This window comes from Pezoporus flaviventris, unplaced genomic scaffold, assembly GCF_033815535.1.
Source record: "Pezoporus flaviventris isolate CSIRO_AGI_PZ_B2104156 unplaced genomic scaffold, CSIRO_AGI_Pfla_v1 ptg000001l, whole genome shotgun sequence".
NCBI classification, from domain to species: Eukaryota; Metazoa; Chordata; class Aves; order Psittaciformes; family Psittacidae; genus Pezoporus; species Pezoporus flaviventris.
This window is the reverse complement of record NW_026892549.1, coordinates 14,868,980-14,884,360: the sequence shown is the minus strand read 5'-3', so window position 1 is coordinate 14,884,360 and position 15,381 is coordinate 14,868,980. Positions and strand designations below refer to the sequence as shown.

Below are 15,381 nucleotides of genomic sequence, written 5' to 3'. Positions count from 1 at the left end.
TGTGAACTGATAAAACCCAGAAGTGTTAACTTGTGTCAGTTACACTATAAAATAGGTTAAGGCCCTATCTATCAGTTGACAAAGTGGTAACACCACAGTTGTAATTAGCATTGACTGACAACTCTGGCCCAAGCTCAAGAGATGTAAAAAAATAAATGAGCATAACATATCAACTCCTTGCCATCCACATTTGTATTTCTACCAGGAATATTAGTAGGATGCTGTGGAGATATCCAAACTAATTTAAGAGTGAAAGCCTTTGTCTGCAAAGACAATACTGCTTCATTTTCAGTGTATCTGGAATTCATGAGTGAAAATTAACTGGGTGAGAGTCTTTTTATATGAAAAAACACAAATTCAAATATTTAAAATACTCATCTATTTTTGGTAAGTTTATCAGACATATGAATAGATGTTTGCAGCACGATTAAATCAAATATAAATAAGAAAATGAAATGGTTCTTTCAAACCACTTGACGTATGCACGTATGTATTTAGCAAATTTACACTTGTTAATAACTCATTTAAGGACTGAGAGTGACAGATTTTCTACATTTTGACAGATTTAACTGGATAGCACCCCACACGATAAAGTGAAGCATACAGTTAACAGCACAAACAAGAGAGAGAGTAGTATGGAAGCAAAGACTAATGGGAGCAACAGGAGCAAGGACAGGTCCCTGCACCAACACCTCGAAGCAGTTCTGCTGTGGCTGCTCCTGAAACATGCCTCCGGACCCGGCGAGCGCTCCAGGCTCAGGCACCGGCAAGGAGCATCTCAGCAGTTACCTGCTCTCATAGCCCCCTTGGACTCTCTACCCAAATAACTGAAGGAAAGCAGGACTGAAACATGTAAGGAGCAAACAAAAATATCTGCTGCTTTCCAGTCTGAAACCGAACATATAAACTAACTCTTCCGTATGAAATTTTAAAGTAAGTATGTAGATTCAAAGGGAATATAAAGTTAACGTAAACCACGAGGCTGTGAACTCAGCTCAGTTTGTGTAGGTAATGCCTGCCTGATACATGCATCTACCATGAATTACATTCAAAGGAAAATGAATGTTGTTTGCCTTTACTCAGATGTTTGTCCTTTATATTTCACTACAGGTTCAAAAATAAAATTTCTCCTAGCATTTTTTTTTAACCATTCCAAACCATTTCTTTCCCTTTTGCACACTGATTATTTTCATTTACTTACACCTTGTCTTAATTCTTCAAAAATGTCTTTCTTCAATGCTTCCTCATTTTTATCTTTCACTTACTCATCTATCCTTTAATTTTTACTGAAAGAAAGATTAGTACCAGGGCTTGCTGTACCTAAGTACTCCCACCACCCCACCTTCTGGGAAGAGCGTAGAAGATAACCTTTATCTGCATCTCATACAGAGAAATCCCCATTTTCTAGCAAGTATCTGTTACACATGTGATCTAGCCATTTGCTACAGAAAGATTTAAAAAATAAATCATTTGCCTACAAACTCTAATCATGTCCTAATTATTGATATAATATTATTTTTAATATATTAATCACAAAAATATTTAAATGTTTGTTTCATAGTTATAAAATTACTAACACTTTTCCCTCTCTTCCTGCTTCCTCTGCCTCCTGTTCAAATCAGCTCTAATCAAATTTAAAGTGGGAAATACTGCTCTGCTGCATATAGAAGAATATTTATATAATCTATTTGCATAATAATTTAGTTTTTCAGGCAGAAGCAGCTTTTCCTGACGTTCCACATCAAACCTTAATGCCTATTTACCACAAGATAAGAAAAATGTTATTATACCATAACTAGCTCAAGCACCAACATATACTTATCCCAACAGATACAATCTGAGTATTTTGTTAACAAAACAGGTTATTACCCTATTTATTAAAAATCTATGATGTGTCCACTCCTGTACCAAACAAACCATGCAAGAAAAGAATTGCTGCTGAAAGAAGGAAGATGAAAAAAAATCCAGTTCTTGATCTCTCACACATATTAACATTTGTTTGCTTTTCTATCACTTTATCCTTTACTTATTGAAGTCTAGAAAGGAAACCACCTGCTGAATTTTTCACAGAACTAGCAGTTATGAAGTTATGAATTTGTTCTTACAGTGAAGTTTACCAGGTTGTTATCAAGTCCTGAATACATAAAAACTGAGATGGATGAAGTGATTATGCTAACAGATTGCATGAAGTTTGAGGATTTGCAATACTTTCGCAAGGACAGGAAACATACTTTTTTCCTCTAAATTATGTTCTTTTCATTTGGCAAGAACATATGCGCACTGCTTCCCCCCAAATTTTCCTTATCACTACTAAACTGAAATCAAACCAATTTTATGTATCAACGACATGCAACACTTCTTCCCAAACAACCTGAAATCAAGCAGTTAACACTGAAAATATCACAGAAACCGGGGGTACAGAGCAGATACATATTAATCCTTTTTAAATGCAATCCTACAAAAAAACAGCAAATGTTTTGATTTTATTTATCCCAAATAGCATCACTGTATGAGAGACAATGTATTATAAGTGGTCACTGCCCTGAGCTAGGAAGCTCAAGTTCAAGTCCTGCTGCAAAAACCCAAGTCGTGTGGGATCCTGGGTAAGTTGTTTACCTGTTTCCACTACCACATTTTGTTCATCTTTCCTACTTCGGTCTGAACAATTTACTGCCTTAATTCTTTTCATAAAAGTCTTCTAATCTCAACTGAATCTCTAGACATAACTGAAGGGAGAGGAATTCTGGCATTAATACTAATTACACCTCCAGAATAAGCTGGAGCCATACAACAGCAGGAACTATGCACACACAGCCATAAAGTGTTTGTTTTGATGCTTCAAATTTGGAGACCAGAATCGTAATATTTTCTAAGTAGAACACAAACACTGCTAAAGCTAAAAAATTTAGGACAAAACAGAAAATACATAAACAAGAGGAAAAAGACTATATGAATCACAGTGAGGCCATGAGCTGAGCTAAGCCCTAGAACTATGCTTCAACTGAAGTTTTCCTTTTAGCTGATACCCGTATCCCAGTCATTTGATTTTTAAAAAAATTGCTAAGCTTTTACTAGTTGCTATTTTCTGTTCACTGCAACTTGCCATTATGAATTACCATCTCTCCTTCACTTTTGTTTTAAGCTAGACATTAAATAAAGCTCAACCCTAAGTACCTGAGTGCAGCTGTACACAACTTTAAGACAAGGAGTCCTTTTAACTATGTGGGCGCACAAACTTCCTACATCTCCTGGATCTTTGCCATCTGAAGTTTTGTGTTTAGTTTTTATCCTCCCAAATACACAGATGTGTAAAAACATTTAGTTTCTCAGACATTCAAAGACCAATTAATTAAAGAGATAGGGCTATTTAAGTAAAGCTTAATTTTCTGCTTTTGTGGATAGCAAGCATTAGCACCTTTAAACCAGGAAAGTAACAGAAGACTTCAGCCACGTGGCAGATGCACACCCCTTTCTCCCCTTTTCAGAAAATGGTTTTACTGTTCAAAAAACCAAAATAATGCAGTGACTTACTTGGGTTGGAACGAGTACTGGAGGATATGCCAGCTTGTGATGTCTATACATCCAAAATGAAAAGAGCACAATCACTGCAATTCCCATTATAGGCACCAATGAATAAAGCAAGGTATTGAACAGAGGTGGCTTAGGTGTAACAGGATTGGAAGTTGCTGAAGAAAAAAAACAACACAAAAGGACACAGCTTTTAAGGAACAAAAATCATCCACTGTTTGAGATGTCCAGCGTCCTGATCTTATAAAAATTTTTGCAATCAGCACAACAGGATAACAATACTTGATTAAATACTCTAATAGAAACAGACTCATATTTATTAAAAAGTAGCATCTTGGAAAGAAATAATTTAGGTCCCCAGTACACATCAGCCCATCTAACTCTTCTTGTGCTTTTAAGCTCTGCGTATCTACAGTGTGTAAGAGATGTCTGTATTTTTAAAAGACTGCAAGAATGCCATTGCCTAATGAATAAAAAAAGAACCAATACAGAGGTTTAATCTTTGGAATGTATACAATAATATGGCATTAATAAGAAGAGGCCAGAAGTAATCTGCCAACATCCCTACATGCTACTGACTTGCTGACAGTAAAAGTTCTCTAGCTGAAGACACTTCCATGCAGCCCTGAGAAAGGCTCCAGAGAAACCCTGCCTCAGAGGCAGCTGGGGCAGGGGCAGCCACAGGCAGACCCCTGGGGCAAAAGAGCTTTCATGACAGTGAAGAAGAATGTCAATTATTGCCTTTGCAGTATTACTGACAAAAATGACAAAAATATCTCTTGGGTCAACAAAGGCCATTTTAATCTCACAGACATTTAATTTCAGAAACAACTTCCTCTATTTGGTACACAAGACATCTGCTGTTTTCAGTTCACTTATTAACATTATTCAGTTTTCCAGTAAAGATTAGATTATTGAGTGAGATATGCAAGAATAATCAAATAATTTTTATTTTTTTTTTTAAACAATTATTTTTTAAGTCTGGATATCTGATTTTCTTCATAACCTGGGAGGAAATCCTTTCTCCCTTTCTAAAGGTTATTGTGTCAATTCACAGAGGAACTCAAAGGTCCAATTAGTTCAAAGAAATAGAGCACTGTTTCAAGAAGAAGAGCATTCATAGGCTGGTACATGCATTTAAGGAAGATACAGCTTTTAGCCCAATGATTTATGGGCACTTACAGAAGCTTAACTATACAATTAAAGTAAGATTTGACAGTAACTTCTGTATCATAAAACAGCCAGTAATTTCAGATTATCCTTCCTTCTCACCCTCAGAAAAGAGCTAAAGTATCTTTTATCAATATAAATTACTTCTAGTACAGAGACCATTAAAAATAGAAGACACAAACTGGCAATTTTCTAGGTTCTTTATGTGAATGCACATGGTACTATCATGCAGGAATCGGAAACCTTCTGGCAGGAAAAGAAACATCACAACGGAAAATTCTTATCTCCTCAACATACATGCTATTAAATATTTCTGAACTCAGAAAAGCCGTTCCTTCAAAAATGCATCAAACTAACTTACGTTGTGTGACCTCCATTTCTGGAAAATAGAAAAAGCGTTCATTACACATGTTGCCTTCACAACAACAGAAAAACACTTCAGGGCTGTCTTTCTTCTCTATGCAATCATTCCTATAAAAGATAATAATAAAAATCTTACTAATTTTAATTTGGGAGGGAGGGTAGTGTTTAAGAGAAAACATACACTCGTATTTAAAATTTAAAGAGAACTTCATTAAATAATCCTGGACAACATACTACCCAATTAAGAGTAAAACCTGAAGAAACAGATTAAAATTTTGTTATTTTGTATTGCAGTGAAATATCATTGAAACTGAAATAGCACATTTTTGTAATTCTTAAGATAAAAGTAAAGAAAACCACCAACAGGATACTGAAGAACAGTCTGCAGTCTAGATTTAAATAGGACAAATGATCAAACGGCTAATGCTTAAACATAATCTCACAGTACTGGGTTGTAAGGGCTGGAGATGAGTGAGGAGGAGAATTTTTTAATTTTAGGGAAAAAAAAAAAAGATAACAAAATTTCTAAATTTCTACAATTTCCCCTGCCTACATTATGCACAGGGATAGGGCTTATTCCATCCCATCAGTTAAATGCAGGAAAGGAGTTCTATTAACAAATAAGCTGAAACTATTCAAGTCAGGAAAGAAAAACAGGCATCATGCAGGAGACAACTTGACAGCAGAAAGAAAAGAATCTGAAAATCCTGCAGAAATAATTGAGGATTGTAAATGCAGCTGAAGACTGTCAAAAAAGTTTTCGGTTCAGCTTCAAAAATTAGGGTTATTTTATAGAACCAGCTATTACAATTACACTCTACTGTAACTTCTATGAAACATTTATTCTTTGATGTTCTTAATCTGCAGTTGTTTGGAGTTCATCACACTGTAACTCGCTGTTCACTAAACCACTCTTCACTCCCAGAGATAAGATCTTGTTTATTAATGGATATTTTAGATGAACACTGCAGTATGCATTCCTACAAGATACAGCTAATGATGTCTTAAAGCCAAACAAATTTTTACTCAATTTTTAACTATTTCCTTCCCATCCTTCCTGCATTTTATTTCTTTTTCCATTGTTTTTTAGTTTGCTCAAGGAAGAATTTAATATAATGTGAAACTAATTGGATAACAATAGTACAGAACCAAATTCTTTTTCCAAATAAAAAAATTCTATTTCCATCCTGAAAGTTTTACATTTAGCAGAAATTAACTTAGTTCAGAAACTGTAACATCCCCACTTCTTCTGCAAAGCCACAACTAAGAATGGAATTTTTTATTTTTTTTTAAAAAGAAGGACCCCCAGAAAAAAAAAAGGAACACAAAACCCATGCAAACCAAGAACAAACCAATACTTTCCCATTCTCAGTGTCTTACAGTTACTAGATATTAGTAGCAATGAATAAGGTTTCTTTAAAATTGTCCTTCGCCTTCCAGCATAGCTGAATTTCAATTATGCTGTGCAAGCAAGCTTGCAGATGCTTTACTACTTCTCTGAGAAACGTATAAATCAGTACCACTGTTCAATTTAGCTTTAAACTGTCATTAAAGGACAAAACATCCTAGTGCGTGGTGAAATTTTATTTGGTTGAAATTACTATAATGATTTCTTCTACTCATTCAACATTAAAGAAACACAAGAAGAGAATTTTCTAAAATATTGCTAAAAAACAAATTCTAGGTACATTTTAATGAAGATGCTTTATGCATTTATTTTCTTCTCTCCCTTTCCAAGCAACTATTTTTTGGTCAAATAAAACTTACTACAGTACTTCAGAGAACTATAATACCACTTCTTAAGAGAGTCACGACCTTTATTCAGCCCCTATCTAACAAACCTCAAGTCCTGCTGTTACTGCTCACGGGTACTTGCTACACCATCTGCTATTAAAAAAAAAAGAAAAGACAAAAAAGACCGGAATTCTAGAATATTCAGTGTCTCCCAGTTGCCACTGAGGTGAGCTTTTTAATAAAATCAGCAAAATACTTTATGTAAAGAGCAGACACAAAGCACTGACTTTCCTACGCCAAAGATGTTGGAAAAGTGAACTACAGAATTCTGCATTCTGGTTCAGGAACTACATTTGCACTGTTGGCAATAACAGGCAATAACAAGTCATTAGAAAATCTATTATTAATGGCCAAAAAAAATAAATTAAATACGTGGATTTTAATATTTATTAAGTCAATAAGAAAAGGTAAAGCATGCTATTATGCAAACAAGACAAAGCACTTCAATAAGGTTGGGCCCCTAAACACAGCTATGCAAGGAGAGAAAAAAAAAAAAATGTGCATGCATGTATCTAAAAAGGAAACTATTCAAAATCTACTGTATTATGTCTCAAGTACTGATGGCAGAGAGGAGGATTTAAAAATTACAGACAGGTATAATAGTTTAAAATGAAAAATAAATTTAAAATTTATAGGAAAACTTACTTACCTATCATAACAATTGATGTCATCTAGCCAGCAACCCTGCTTCACAATTTCAATTGATCCAGAAATATTCTTCCATGTAGCAAAACAGTGTCGTCTTTTATCTTTATCACCATAACAAGGTTCAATACCACTGCGATTTGTCTTATCTTTTTCCCAATTAGCATTGTAGTAGATACACTCTTGTGTTTCTGATCTGCCAAGTATGGCACCTTTTAGGAATGAAAAGTAAATCACAATTAAACGGCATTCTGAAGGATAAGCCATATGAACAGTCAAAACCAGGATGTACTAAAATATACAATATGCTTTCTCCCCTCCTTTTTTTTTTTTAATAAAGAAAGAAAATATTTAGCTTTGACAAGCATTCCAAGTAAGTGTTGAAACATAAAACAAAGATCTTCTGTTAAGTCAAACAGTGACTTGGATAACTTAACAAAATTTGAAGAAATAAAGAACAAGTTATGGCAAGATTTTTCCCTGAATAGCAACAGCAGAGAAAATTTAAAATACTCAATTTAGTTATATTAGCTGAACAAGAAATTTTAGCAAGTAGACTTTACCAAAAGGCATTTTTATCTCTTATTACAAGCGCAAAAAAAGCAGGTTGTACATCTTAGAAACCTAAACCTAACCAATGAATTCAGTTTTAAACCATCAACATCTTTTCCCCTAGCTTTCATCTGTGATGTGGTTTCTTAACACAAAGCACTGAAGAATAAGACACACTATGCTAAAACAGTATTTTTTATGCCTTTCTGATTTGCCAAGTGAGCAACTGGATTGAGACTGATAGGTGTGAGGCAACAGCCCCACACTGCCAAGGACAGTGCTGGGTTTCTGTTCCCACCCAGTGAATCAGCTACAACATAAAGACATTAGATCTTGGTCATAACTCAATAACCAAACAAGTGCTGCTGCTCTCAGAAAGCTCAGGCCGTGTCTCCTCTTCCATAGTGTACACCAAACATACATGTAGTGGGATCATGCATGATGGCCAATGTGCATGATTCAGGTAGCAGAAGCACAGTGGTGTTTGGAGACCAAAGCGCTGATGCAGTCTCTATTCAACATGCTGGTGAACCACAATGGAATAGCAGACTAAGCTAACCTATCCTGCTATATCCTGATATAAAAATCACATGATTTTTATTTTTTGTCATCCCAGAATTCTTAAAAGTTTCTGAATTTCTGAAATTAATTTTGTCTTTTAAATTACAAACATAATTGAGTAATTGATGCCTATTGACAACCTACAGCAAAACCCAGCGAACAGTAACATACTGTGGCTCCCCCAGGTAGAGCCAAGTTCATAGTTCTAGCGTAGTATGAAGCACCAGTCTGTTTTTTGCAAAGGTAAACGGTTGTTAGGATGCAAAACTGTTAACAAAATACTGGGTGTAATAACTGGCTTTTATTTCTATTTACTGACAAGAGTATGTCATTAATCTTCATGCAAGCTTCATCATTTAACATGTACTAAATCTATGAAAAAACAGAGAGGGAGATCAAACTCCGAGGACTTATGTCAAAATTGGGGGTCAGGAGGACAACAATGCGCATTTACTTTGTGTACCCTTCTAATATTTTCAAGACAGTTCCATTACACATCTATACTGAAGACTAAACAAGAGGTCTTCCATAGCAGTCAATTCATACATACTTATTCTTATCACTCATTACCTCCTTTATTCACATACTTCCACAGTAATTTTGATACATCAATATTGTCTTCTTGCCATACCTGTACTTCCCTTTCTACACAAGGTTGTAACAAGCAGAGTGACTGTAACCCTGGCTTCCTTTGGGGGATGAAATCATTGTCCACCTCCATGTGGTAGAAGGTGGGGGCTGGGGTGACTGGCACAGTGGTAGAGGCTTCCATCATGTAACACCTCCTCAAACACACACAGCTGACAATAAGGTAATTTTTTCCTCAGTAAAGAGACCTATACTCTACATGGACCAAAAAAGCTGCACCTCTCCGGGTGATGAGAATCGTTTCAAACTGACAAGTGCTGCACCCCTCCTGAAGTGCAGCACACGGCACTGGAGTCGACTGCAGTGCTGACCATACTGGGCATCCCACATAACCACCTTCTGTAACTTTTGACTTTCACACATTCCCAAAATAGGCTGAGGATGCTGCTTACGCTTTTTGGGAAAGAGCCTGGATGTTCAATGGGTGAAATGCACTAGCCAGCTGGTAACACTGCAAGATGCAGCATGTTAACTATTATATTCTTTGTGCTGTGATGGCCTGACCTTTACAACTCCCAGCTATGGCAAGAAACAGATGAGACAACAGATTGAACAATTTGGTTCTGTCAGTGCAATAAAGCAGAAGTCCTGGATTTATCTCATGCGTGCCATTCCTTTCCTCCTGCTGCCAAGCCTAGCTTTGAAGGACCATAGGCAAGCTGAATCTGATAAAATTCAGAAACCACAGTAAAATTAACTTTGCACAAATATACATATCTTCTCTGTAGTCAGGTCTTCTTAACCACAAATGCTCTGAATCAGTTCAGCCTATCAGCTCGCCAGCAATCACACTGTTGGTTTAGTGACTTTGGATCTGACTGGAGCATCTACCTTAAGACCTTCTCTAGGGGTTGAGCAGACACTTGCAATAGGTCTTGCCAGACTAAAGAGATGTATGAACATACTGGGGCAATGCTGGATCAGTCTTCTCAAGCAATAAAACGGGAACCTAGTGGATGCAAGGGAAGAACAGAAGGAACCACACAAAGAAGCAGCCCTTAACCCACTGCACAAAGGCAGCATCTTCTAACCAGCTCTGCCACCCCCTCCACAGGAATCAAACTTTTAGAGAAGGGCAAGCTAGCATTTTCAGTGAAAGCAAATATTACTGGGTGCCAGTTTAGGCATAGTATGTCTATAATGAAACTCCTGTACCAATCTGGAGTGCTGACAAATTGCTTTCATATGCAATTGTCACGTCCTTGGGATACCTATCACTGAATCTCAAAAGACAAAACGCTATTGAAAGAAGCCATGAGCAAAGCACCAGCAGTATCCTATGGATGGAACTTAAAGTCTGAAAGATTCAAGAGGAAAACACGTTAAGAAAGCAAAGAATATTCCAGCACAGAGTTGAGTTTCAGCATGTTAAGACAGATCACATTTAGTATGTGCTGTTATCATATTGCAGTGAGCATGCTGCTGTATCACTATACACTTGTGTTCATCCGCAACAGCTGCAGTAAGAAAACCAACATCTGCTAGTGAACTTCTGCACTGCTGTTAATACGCTGTAATTGTCAGCAGTTACAGAAAGCAACTTACAAGCGTACATGTGCAGTCTGGAAAACCTCACCTTAGTAGGTATTTGAAGAACTGGCTACCATTTTTTTCAAGCAGAAAGACTGTATGAATTCCTGGAAATAAAATCTAGCCTTTATTATTATTAAAAATAAATGTGTCAAACAAGGAAATCGCTGCATAGCTAATAAGAAGGGCAATACCAACATAGCTCTAATTTAGAAAGGGACTACTGGAAAAAAGAAAGACAAATTTTCTATTACAGACACCACCACATTACACTCAGATGCGAAAAAAGAGAACTATAAATTCCTGGGAGTTTATTATCTGGCTTGATTTAGTAGACCTGAAACTGAGGAACACAACCCCGCTGGTTTCTACTGCAGGAATGTTTTTCTGACATTTTAAATAAAATGTCTGAAACATGATCATCTCCCTCATTTGTTGTAAGACCTTAAAACCGACACATCCTCCCCCAATCCCATGCCCTATTCCCATCCCCAAATGCCGCTTTTGCAGCATCCTTGGTTGGGGACACCACATAAAGGCAGACACAAAGGCTTTCAGTCAAAGGGAAGAGGAATCTGTCATTCTTTGCTGGGTTATGAAATCTATGAAAATTTTTAAGCTGAAGTCATAAAACCTTGTCAAAATGCTGCAGAGGTTAGTCTGATGGCACAGAGACCTAAAACTGGAGAAAACAAAACAAAACAAAACAAATCAAAAAAACCCCTCAGGCCTCCTGAAAGCCAGCCTATATATAGGTAGACTGCTCTGTAGGGCACTCCCAACATGCACCCAACACATTCTTAACCGGAAGGGAACCAAAAATAAAATACCAATCTTATTTCTGCATGTCTTCCAGCATTAGACAGAACTACAGACTTTATTTCCATGTGATATGTTTCTGAGATGCAAACAGCAACACTGAAGTCTGGAAATAGTAATCACATCTGTACTTCTTGGCTGCACAACCTACCCAAACAAGTTCACTATGCTACACTTGAACCTCATTGTATTATAAGCACTGACAACAGTATTGGTAAGAATTTATATGCAGAGATACCCATGTGATAGAAAAGGACATTTTATTTTTTTTTTTTTGCTGTTTCCTAGAAAACAGTATATAAAGACTGAAAGGGTTAAGTTCAGTGTGGCAGCTACATCTGTAAGAGTAGAAAGCTTACTTAAATTCTGTTACCTCTGGGATTAACATGAACTCATTCAGAGCACCAAGATTCACCAACACAAGGGATGGAGTAGTTTATTAGAATAAACTTGCTGAGCAGGACAGCCCAAAGCACCACAGGCACTAGACATAGTGACAGAACGGCCTGTTCACTAGAGATCTCAATTGTAACACACTGTCCTAGAGGAACAAAAAGAAAAAAAAAAAGGCAACCCAAACCAACAAAAAAAACAAAAAAAAAAAAACAAACCAACCAACCATTAAAAAAAAAACCAAACACCAAAAAACCAGAAAATCTGGCAAAAACAGAAGCAGCATCTTGCCCATAAACATACATTTGTTTCTGCAGTGGTCTCATACATACTTTTTAGACTCAAATATATCTAAAACCAGACTACAAATATGTACTCTAAAGGCCTAGGTTTGAAGTTCCAACAAGCAGGAAGCAGGTTGTTATAATTTATATACTTTTCCTAACACCCAGGAGAATGTTAGTCAAAGGAAAAATAAAGAGGCTATTTTCAACCTAATACAGAAAACTGAGTTACAACAGAACACCTATTCTGTCCTCTTTATACACACCAGTATGTCCCAGAACGTATTCTTTTGATCTTTAGACAAGTATTAATCCCATTATCACTGTCCCCTATGATGGCAGGCTGAACAAGGACTGCATAAAACAAGCAACAGTGCACTCATTAAATCCAAACACTACCGCAATTAACTTAAGCAATGCAAGAATCAAGAAAAAGATAAAATAGGAAAGTAACAGATCACCTGAACTGCAGTCACACCGCCTTATACAAAAGACGCATATCTTTTCAGACTAGCTTCTCATTATCATTCTCCGTTTCAGCGTGGTCTACCAAGTCTGTATTGCACTTAATCAAAAGTCACTGGGGAAGAACAGCAAAATGCCACCAAAGTGCTGCACCTCTGCACAGAGATCTGTGAGACTCAATATTTTTAATAGGGTAAAAGATTAAATATTTAAAGACCGACTTGATGTTTCAAAAGGTTCTTTTCCTAAAATAATATTTATAAATAAATGAGTTTGCAACTCAACAGGGGTCTTACAGTAAACCTGGAAGTTCTAGTGTAGCTTTTTGTATAACAATGGCTATATTAAACTTTAGTTCTCCGGGATTATAGTATGAAGGGGAGGCAGATATCAGGAAACCTGTATTTGCTTAGATATCTCATCATATACTTAAAAAAGATTTCAGTTTTTTTGCAGTTCACGCCTTGCCGAGATGAAAAACTTGTATGGATGCGCCTGCCATGGAAGTATGAAATTCTCTAGCTAAAATGACACTTCTGAGAAAGAGCTTTCCACAGGAAGAATCCAGTGCTGAAAAACTGAAGAACAATCTACTACACTAAGTCTTAAGAGCATAAGTTCCTAAATATGGTGGAAACTACAGAGGATCATGTCATCTACATGAGAAAGAAATACAATGCCCGGGAGAGGAGGGGGAGGGAGGGAAGAATAATATCACCCCACTACTATACTGTTAAAAGCTCCTTGCAACCACCGTTTGTTTGCTACGCAGACAGCAACAAGAAAACAAACACTTTTCTACCAGGAATGTCTCCTCTGGATTTACAGAATGGAAAGTTATCTAAAAATAGTAATCTGCTATAATTACTTGATGCTACTCTTTTATATAGATCTGTATATATTTTGTTTTCATTAAAAAAATTATAGTGAGTGTGAATACAGATTCTGCTCAGCACAGGCAATATAACAACCTATTCATCTGCTTCTGAAGTTAGGCTACTCAAGAACTGTTAGGTATTGCTCCTGGATCCAAGAGAGCTTCTAGAACAGTGTCAGATAAATACATTTTACTTTTGAAACAAATCATCAGATAGCACACATGGTATTTGATTTCTCTTTCTGTCACAGATCCAAAAGCTGGTGCTCTGGCAATGGATGGTGGAGCTGGACCATTCATTAGCTTTTTTCTGACATTAAACAGCCAACTCACAATGCATCAGTCTCTGAGGTGAGCCACAGCATTAATACATACTTGAAGAACTCTGGATACCACTTGAGTAGATCACTTTTTCTCTTCAGGGTGCAAGCAATGGGCCACTCTGACATTCTTAATCTCATCAACGTCTAGTATTTCCAGTAAGAGAGATTTAGCAGATTTAGGCATCATGCAACTTGTACAATTTTGTGAACAAAACATCACTTTACAGTACAAAATGCTACCTATACCTGACCTGCAACAGGACATTAGATACAATCAAGTGAAAGAACCAGAATTTTGGAATCTGTAGAAAAGGTGTTCTTAAAACTTTAACATCCAAGATAGAAGAAACTCTCTACCTGTGAATCCATATGCAAATTGGCCACTTGACCTTTCAAAGTTCAAGCTTCAGTAATCAGCCATGTTGAAGAAACCTGTGCATCTATAAAACTGTAAACTCATTCTGACAAGTTCTCCAGAAGAATATTTGATCGTAGAATTTAAGAGAGACTATTAAACTTTTTATTAATTTAAACAAAGAGCTACAGTACTCAGAAATGTGAGATTTTAGAAAGGGTGGTGGCAGAACTAATGAAAAGCATCTTTAAAGGCTAAGGCCACAATTCAAAGAAAAGGATGGAAGTAAAGATAAGTCTGATTGTTAGGTTGAAACTATGGTACCACCTAAAGTAACGTCTCTGAGTGTTTAAAGCAGATGGAATGAAGGGGGACAACTGTAAGTCATGGAGTACTCAGAAAGAGGCCACTGCAGGAGGCATAACAGTGGCATCTAAATCTCACTGAATTCTTGCTCAAGGAAAAAAAGATGCTGAAATTGCTTTTGCAACACATGTTCCTCTCTGTATTTTTTCCAAGCAGTTTGTCTTCTTGTTAGAAGAAATCAATAATGTCATAATAAGATTTTGCAGACAACTACCATTTTCTGCCTTGTACTTCCAGATATCTTATTTAAGACTGGATTTAAGGAAGTCGGAAAAAAATATTCCAGGCCTCTGGTCCAAATTTTCCAAAATAATTTCAGAGCAAAGCAAGTGGCAGAAAATGGACAAAAAGGGGCATACAGCAGCTACATTCTCTGGGTAGAAATTAAGATACCATTAATGGCACAACTGGCATCTACAGCATCAGCTACCTACCTCTGAAATAAAAATTGTCATCCTCTGGGAATCTCTAGAAATATAAAGTTAAGTGCTATTTTTCACACATCTTGACTTCAAGGGAACACACAAAAACACAGGCTGATGTTTTCAAGTTCAAACATGCCATTCCTGTCACCGCAAGGTGTGAACAGCACAAAACGGAAATTTTTTCATCTACCATCTAATAATTTCGTAGGGGAAAAGAAGCTTGAAAGATTCTGTCAGTTGTTTGGGATTTTTGAAGCATAGCCTTGGGACTATACTCACCTCA

General features: G+C 36.6%; 1 protein-coding gene across 2 annotated transcripts in view; it reads right to left on the bottom strand.

Annotated features, from left to right (window-relative positions):
- The window catches only part of ACVR2A (activin A receptor type 2A), a 69,443-nt gene that overhangs the window by 21,961 nt on the left and 32,101 nt on the right, over positions 1 to 15,381 (bottom strand). For both annotated transcript variants that reach the window (XM_061445421.1, XM_061445430.1), the window contains exons 2-4: positions 7,505 to 7,712; positions 5,060 to 5,169; positions 3,532 to 3,686 (exon numbers count right to left, since the gene is read on the bottom strand). In XM_061445421.1, the coding sequence (XP_061301405.1) occupies positions 3,532 to 3,686; positions 5,060 to 5,169; positions 7,505 to 7,712 (473 nt within the window). The remainder of the gene's footprint in view (positions 1 to 3,531; positions 3,687 to 5,059; positions 5,170 to 7,504; positions 7,713 to 15,381) is intronic.